Source organism: Athene cunicularia, unplaced genomic scaffold, assembly GCF_003259725.1.
Source record: "Athene cunicularia isolate RWA unplaced genomic scaffold, athCun1 SCF_42, whole genome shotgun sequence".
Classification (NCBI taxonomy): Eukaryota; Metazoa; Chordata; class Aves; order Strigiformes; family Strigidae; genus Athene; species Athene cunicularia.
Window position 1 is genome coordinate 52602 of NW_020799471.1, and position 7313 is coordinate 59914.

Sequence of the window (7313 nt, forward strand, 5' to 3'; positions counted from 1 at the left end):
GGGATGGCACCGGGGTCTGCTGCCAGCTGCGGGGCCCGGCCAGAGCCAGGCCCTCCTCCCGCCATGCAGTGCCCGCACCGGGTCCCTCTGTCTCCCTGCAGCTCTTTAGGGCGCAACTTTTTTTTCTTTTCTGTTGGATTTCACGTCGTGTTTTTGAGTTTGTGCCATTTCACTTCATCTTATGTTTTTCTCCATTTTCACACTGTCGTTATGGGGCGCTCAGAGGTAGGTTCCTGCCAAAATCTTTTAATCCCATGTACAGTCTCTCTAAAATAAATGAAGACAGTAAATTCTAGGTGAGGGCAGAGAGGTCGGGACTGGACAACCCAGGTGGATTTACTGAGCATCAGCGCCAGCATCTCCCTCCATTGGAGCCGCAGTCAGGGAGGGTCCCACCCTGCTGCCTCCACTGCTGGGGCCCGTGCATGGCTCATCCTTGTCTCCAAAATCCGTCCCCACCTTGGCTCTCCCTGCTCTGGCTGGACACCCCCTGCCTCCCTCTTCCCTACAGACCTGTCAGCTTCTGCACCGCGGCCCCGGAGCCGCCTGCCCTGACACGTCCTATGCCCGTGGCCACCCGGGGCAGCGGGGAGGGGAAGGGTCCCCAGAGCTGTTGAGGGCCGCGGGGCCTCCTCCCGCAGAGGGGTTTGGCACCGACTGTGCCGGTGCCGCCCGCCGAGTGCACTCGGCTGCGAGGGGGGAGTCTGTCCCCGTGCCCTGCAAGGCGGGGACAGGTGTGTGGGCTCTGCCAGGCCCGGCCAGGGCACCGCTGCCTTTCCTCCTGCCCGCAGCTACCTTCAGCGGAGAATGACCTGGGGGACACGTGCAGCCAGGAGCTGCCAGCAGCGAGTTGTGGCCGTAGTATCCCCTGGACGCCCCATTTCCCCACAGGGAGCTGGGCGCCCCGGAGCGGGATGGGAAGGAGCTGGGAGGTGGAATCGGCCGTGCCCCTCTCCGGCAGTTCCCGCGGCTCTGCTTGCACCCCACCCTGTCCCCAGTGCCACGGGATGTGTCTGTGTCAGCCTGTGCCCCCCACGCTGGAGACACCCCCTGCCCTCAAGCCCTGCCCACAGCCCATGCTCAGGGGGACACTCTGTGCTCTGTCCCCAGCGCCCCGGCCCTGCTCGGAGAGTGAGTTCTCCTGCGCCAACGGCCGCTGCATCGCCGGCAGGTGGAAGTGTGACGGGGACCACGACTGCGCGGATGGCTCTGACGAGGTGTGGCACCGCGCCTGGGAACAGGGACGCGCCCCACCCTGTCTGCCCCGGCCATGGTCCCCTGTCACCCGGCAGGGCTGAGCCTAGTCCTGGGTGCAGTCCCCGGGTGGGAGCTGCTGTGGCTGGGGCTGGCGCTGCTGACCGCTGTCCCTCCCCTTCCCCTGCAGAAGCACTGCACGCCGCGCTGCGAGTTCGACCAGTTCCAGTGCAAGAACGGGCACTGCATCCCCATGCGCTGGCGCTGCGACGCCGATGCCGACTGCATGGACGGCACCGACGAGGAGAACTGTGGCACTGGGGGTAATGTCTGGCTCCCCCTCCCCGCCATGCCCCCGCATCTCCCGTGTCCCTGCTGTGGGTGGGAGCCCTCCCGTGTGCGAGTGCCGGCACGGACACCCCTCCATGGCAGCCCTGGGTAACGTCTCTTCTCCTGCCCATGCTGTCGCAGTTCGCACATGCCCCCTCGATGAGTTCCAGTGCAACAACACGCTGTGCAAGCCCTTGGCCTGGAAGTGCGATGGGGAGGATGACTGCGGGGATAACTCGGATGAAAACCCTGAGGAGTGCTGTGAGTGACGCCTCCTTGCCTCTCCCCACTCCTGGCCCGTGGGGGCAGCAGCCTGCCCTGAGCACCCGCGTGGGGAGGGGTGACACCGCGGCAGGTGCCCAGGGCAGGCTGTTGGTACCTCCGGCAGCTCCGCACGGCCCCTCCGGATGGGTCCCCTCAGGGTGGGGCCGGGGGGGCAGGAGGTGGCAGCCGTCGAGAGAGCGGCGTGGCGGATGAGCCGAGCTGGCTGCAGGGCGGGCAGTGGGGAGCAGGGGCTGGGTGGGCAGGGGGTGACCCTCCTGCATCTGGGCTGGCAACCGGGCGGTTGTCTTTGCTTCAGTCTCTTTGACAGGCCTCCCCGGAGAGCGGGCAGAGGCCGAGCAGCAGCTCATCAAGTGTGACAGCCTGGCTATGGCGTCTCCTTTCACCGTCACCGTTTGTTTCTGTTTGCTGGTGCAGTGAAATTCCAGTGTCCCCCCAACAGACCGTTCCGCTGCAAGAACGACCGGGTATGTCTGTGGATCGGTCGACAGTGCGACGGCATTGACAACTGTGGAGACAACACAGATGAGAAGGACTGCGGTGAGTGGGGCTGCCCGCGGGCACTGCTCTGCGCCTGGCGCAGACGGATCCTCACAGAGCCCTGGGTTCAGCCCAGGCATTGGGGTTTGCTTCGCCCGCTCCTTCCTCCCGAAGCCGGGTGCAGGCGTCCTGGGTCCCTGCCTGGCCCCTGCCTGTGCCACTCGCGTCCCGCGGGGCCAGGTGACATGGAGCCTCACAGCCGCTGCCCGCGCTCCCGCAGAGTCACCCACAGCCAAGCCCAAGAGCTGCAGCCAGGACAAGAACGAGTTCCTGTGCGAGAATAAGAAGTGCATCAGCACCAACCTCCGCTGCAACTTCTTTGACGACTGTGGTGATGGCTCTGACGAGCAGTCCTGCTCCCATGGTGGGTGCAGAGCTGGAGTGTTGGGGGGGCCGAGGGCAGGCACTGGGGGGGGCCGTGGAGGCAGCAGGGGCTGACGGCGCGTCCCACCCCAGACCACAAGTCGTATGACTGCATGACCAACATCACCATGTGTGGAGACGAGGCCCAGTGCATCCAGTCACAGTCCACCATGTACTGCACATGCCGCAGAGGCTTCCAGAAGGTGCCAGACAAGAATTCCTGCCAAGGTACTTCGCGCCGCTGCCAGGGAGGGCTCGGGGTTGGGCCATGGGGTTTATGGTTGGTTTTTGCCATGAGATGTGTCTTCACGCTCGTGGAGTGGCCGGAGCATCAGAGTCGGTGTCCTTGGGGCACGGGTGCAGGGAGCGGGGAGAGACGGGGCCTCTGAGCGCTGGGTAGTGCCAAGCAGCCGCCAGCAAGGGGCCAGCCCTGGCCGGGTGCATGGGGGCACCCTCCTGGTCTCCCCCCGACTCCTGTTTCCTGCGGCCCAGACGTCAACGAGTGCCTGCGCTTCGGGACCTGCTCCCAACTCTGCAACAACACCAAGGGCTCCCACATCTGCAGCTGCGCCAAGAACTTCATGAAGACAGACAACATGTGCAAGGCGGAAGGTCAGAAGGGAACAGGCGGGCGCAGGCCCCGTGGGTCTGTGGGCAGGACCCAGCCACTCTCCCCTCCCCGCTCCTCCTCCCCCTGCTCCTCTGCCCACCCTTCCTCTGGTGCTGCCGAGGGCAGGTGCAGGGCTCTGCCGGTCCTGTCAGTCTGTCGTTCCTTCCCTGTCAGTCTGTCCTTCCCTGGCAGAGCAAGCCCCAGGAGGGCGCCAATCTCCCAGCCACCCCGTCCCCTGCCCCACGGAGCTGGGCTGACCCCCCTCCTCCTTTGCAGGCTCTGAGCACCAGATCCTCTACATCGCAGATGACAACAAGATCCGGAGCATGTACCCCTTCAACCCCAACTCGGCCTATGAGCCGGCCTTCCAGGGCGACGAGAACGTGCGCATCGATGCCATGGACATCTACGTCAAGGGCAACAAGATCTACTGGACCAACTGGCACACCGGCAGGATCTCGTACCGGGAGCTACCTGCCTCTTCCTCTGCCTCCACCGCCTCCAACCGCAACCGGCGCCAGATCGATGGTGGTGTCACCCACCTGAACGTGAGTCTGCCAGGGGCACGGTGCGAGGCACCGGAGCCAGGCTGCTGGCGTCCTCTGCCCTCACCTGCCCCCGCTTCTTGCCCTCCGCAGATCTCAGGGCTGAAGATGCCGCGGGGAATCGCCATCGACTGGGTTGCTGGGAACATCTACTGGACCGACTCGGGGCGGGATGTCATTGAGGTGGCGCAGATGAAGGGCGAGAATCGCAAGACGCTGATCTCAGGGATGATCGATGAGCCCCACGCCATCGTAGTTGACCCGCTTAGGGGGTGAGAGGATCAAGGCCTTTGTCCCTTCCCTCAGCCCGGCCCTTGTCCCGGCCCCTCTCACCACCCGGCCTGTCTGTGGTGGGAGCTCCCCGTGCCCCGGCGTCACCCTCCACGTCAGCCGTGGTGTCAGCAGGCTGCGGGGATCACGTCAGTGGCTGTAGGACACTGTGGGGGAACGTGGGAGGGTTTCGCTGCCAGTGGGGTGTCAGGATGCTCTTCTCCTCCTCGCTGCCCTGCCAGGAGTGACCTGCCTGTGTCCTCCACAGGACGATGTACTGGTCAGACTGGGGCAATCACCCCAAGATCGAGACGGCCGCTATGGATGGGACACTGCGCGAGACCCTGGTGCAGGACAACATCCAGTGGCCAACAGGTGAACAAAGATGGTACCAGGAGGGCACAAGGGGTGGTGAAAGCCTTGACAGGAGGAATGTACAACCCGCTCGTGGTGGGGATGCTCTGCCTGGGAGCTCTGAGCCCTGTGGCAGGAGTGTGTAGGGGCAGTGGGGCCGGTGGGGGGCTACTCTGCTGGGAGCGGGGTGGTCTGGGGGCCTGTAGCTCACCAGGGACCGTGTCCCCACTCAGGCCTGGCCGTGGACTACCACAATGAGCGGCTCTACTGGGCCGACGCCAAGCTCTCCGTCATCGGCAGCATCCGGCTCAACGGCACCGACCCCGTCGTGGCCATTGACAACAAGAAGGGTAAGCGGCGCCCGAGACCCGGAGCAGCAGGAGGAAGCGGGACCTGCTGGGAGGGATGTCCCTGGGCTGGGGGCACAGCGCAGCCCTGGCTCCCCGGGGCCCCTGGCCTGGGCCGTGCTGCAGCACAGACGCCAGCGCTGAGCAAGGGGTGCTCGGTGGACGGCAGCAGGTGGGGTTTCCTCATGAGATGCTCTGCAGCAGGACCAGGGCCTGCTGGCACTGGTGTCCTCCCAGCACCGGCCCCCTTGTGCAGGGCGGGAGGCCCAGGCCTCGGGTCCGTCCAGAATCCCTGATCAGCCTCACCCGAGGCAGGGAGCCACTGGCTGTGCTGCCTCTGCCTGCACTGTCCCCTCTTTGCTTCCCCAGGGCTGAGCCACCCTTTCAGCATCGACATCTTCGAGGACTACATCTACGGTGTCACCTACATCAACAACCGCATCTTCAAGATCCACAAGTTCGGGCACAAGGCTGTCACCAACCTGACGTCCGGCCTCAACCACGCCACCGACGTCGTGCTCTATCACCAGTACAAGCAGCCGGAGGGTGTGTGCTGGGCCAGTCCCCCACCCTGCTCCCGGAGTGGGTGGGGCCGCCGGGGGCCTGATCTCCGAGACAGGGTGCCAGGGGACGAGGACAGGAGGAGCCTCAGCCACCCACCCTCCCTGCCTGAAGTGGGGGGCATCTGGGTGGGGAGAGCAGGGGGAGTTAGTGGGGGCGTCCACTGGGGGAGGCCAGGGGCAATGGCTGTCAGCTGGTGGCCCCAGGGCATCGGGGATGGGCATGGGGCGGCTGTAGGGCTGCAGGGGCTGTTCGCCAGGAGGGCTGTGGGTCACCCTGCTCCCCCGTCCTCACCCTGCATCATCCCCCTTCGGCAGTGACCAACCCCTGTGACCGCAAGAAGTGCGAGTGGCTCTGCCTGCTCAGCCCCAGCGGCCCCGTCTGCACCTGCCCCAACGGCAAGCGCCTGGACAACGGCACCTGCGTCATCATCCCCTCGCCCACCGTCTCCCCCGTCGGTAGGTGCTCCGGGGAGGAGAAGGCAGGGGGGTGTCCTGCCCGGCGCGGTCCCGCTCACCTCCATCCTCCCTCCTAGTGCCCACCACCGACACCTGCGACCTGGTCTGCCTGAACGGCGGCAGCTGCTTCCTCAACGCCCGCAAACAGGCCAAGTGCCGCTGCCAGCCGCGCTACAACGGGGAGAAGTGCCAGATCGACCAGTGCTGGGACTACTGCCAGAACGGGGGCACCTGCGCTGCCTCCCCCTCGGGTGAGGCTGCTGGGCCGAGCTGGGGGTGGGGGCTGGTGCCGGGCAGACGGACGGACCGAGGGGGAGCCTCCCGCTGTCGCCTCTCGCCCGCAGGCATGCCGACCTGCCGCTGCCCCACCGGCTTCACGGGGCCCCGCTGCAACCAGCAAGTGTGCACCGACTACTGCCTGAACAACGGCAGCTGCACCGTCAACCAGGGCAACCAGCCCAACTGCCGCTGCCTGCCCACCTTCATCGGGGACCGCTGCCAGTACCGTGAGTGCCGGGGGGCTGGGGGCGCTGGGCGGCCGGGCCCCCCTCCCGGGGGATGCTCCCGGGGGACCCAGCGTGGTGTGTTGCTCCGCGGGGGCCCTGCAGAGGGGCCGGCGTGGGGCTGCCTGCCCTGACCCCCCCGTCCCCCCAGGACAGTGCTTTGACTACTGCGAGAACGAGGGCGTCTGCCAGATGACGGCCAGCGGCGCCAAGCAGTGCCGCTGCCCCCCGCAGTTCGAGGGCGCCCAGTGCCAGGACAACAAATGCTCCCGCTGCCAGGAGGGCAAGTGCAGCATCAACAAGCAGAGCGGAGAAGTGTCCTGCATGTAGGTGCCGGGGCCATCGAACTCGAGGGAGCAAGAGGGGAGGGTGGGCACAAGGACCCAAGAAAAAAAAAACTGTGTCCCTCTGGCCAGATTCTCAGGGATCGGCCACAACTGAGGTGCTGGGTGGATAATTCAGGGCAGCTGGGAGACCTCGGGGCCCCTGAGGGGGCAATGGGGGGTCTCTCCCCCAAGCCCCTGCTGACATCCCAGCAGCCGTTGGGGTGGCACGGCCACGAGCCGTGATGGAGGGATGAGCCAACAGCCTCCAGCGAGCAGAGCCCGGGGTGCTGGGGGTCCAGGGCAGGCAGGGGTACACGTGTGCCTGGTCCTCTGCCCCGCAGCTGCCCGGACGGCAAGATAGCGCCCAGCTGCCTGACCTGCGACAGTTATTGCCTGCACGGTGGCACCTGCTCCATCAGCGACAAGACACAGCTGCCCGAGTGCCTGTAAGCAGGGCGGGGGCTGGAGGGGCAGGGGGGCTGCAGGTGGGCTTCTTGCCCCTCCAAGCAGCGTGAGCATGTGACTGACAGACCCGAACTGTGTGTGTGTGTGTGTCCCCCCGATCCCCAGGTCTGTGCCCCACCTCTCCCTGCCCCCCCTGCATGCTGTCCTCCCCGCGCTAACCCCGGT

At 66.1% G+C, this 7313-nt stretch overlaps 1 protein-coding gene across 6 annotated transcripts in view; it reads left to right on the forward strand.

Moving 5' to 3' along the window:
- The window catches only part of LRP1 (LDL receptor related protein 1), a 56280-nt gene extending 49131 nt beyond the window's left edge, over window positions 1-7149 (forward strand). For 3 of the 6 annotated variants that reach the window (XM_026867451.1, XM_026867452.1, XM_026867453.1), the window contains 17 exons: window positions 1111-1217; window positions 1385-1517; window positions 1666-1785; window positions 2224-2346; window positions 2567-2710; window positions 2803-2937; window positions 3202-3321; window positions 3596-3867; window positions 3958-4136; window positions 4403-4509; window positions 4722-4838; window positions 5205-5381; window positions 5714-5854; window positions 5932-6105; window positions 6199-6360; window positions 6509-6683; window positions 7025-7149. In XM_026867451.1, the coding sequence (XP_026723252.1) occupies window positions 1111-1217; window positions 1385-1517; window positions 1666-1785; window positions 2224-2346; window positions 2567-2710; window positions 2803-2937; window positions 3202-3321; window positions 3596-3867; window positions 3958-4136; window positions 4403-4509; window positions 4722-4838; window positions 5205-5381; window positions 5714-5854; window positions 5932-6105; window positions 6199-6360; window positions 6509-6683; window positions 7025-7133 (2495 nt within the window). In that variant the 3' untranslated portion in view covers window positions 7134-7149. Of the gene's footprint in view, window positions 1-1108; window positions 1218-1384; window positions 1518-1665; window positions 1786-2223; window positions 2347-2566; window positions 2711-2802; window positions 2938-3201; window positions 3322-3595; window positions 3868-3957; window positions 4137-4402; window positions 4510-4721; window positions 4839-5204; window positions 5382-5713; window positions 5855-5931; window positions 6106-6198; window positions 6361-6508; window positions 6684-7024 lie in introns of those variants that run through there. The other 3 variants (XR_003400312.1, XR_003400313.1, XM_026867455.1) reach the window with 3 other exon arrangements.
- Window positions 7150-7313: the final 164 nt, after the last annotated feature.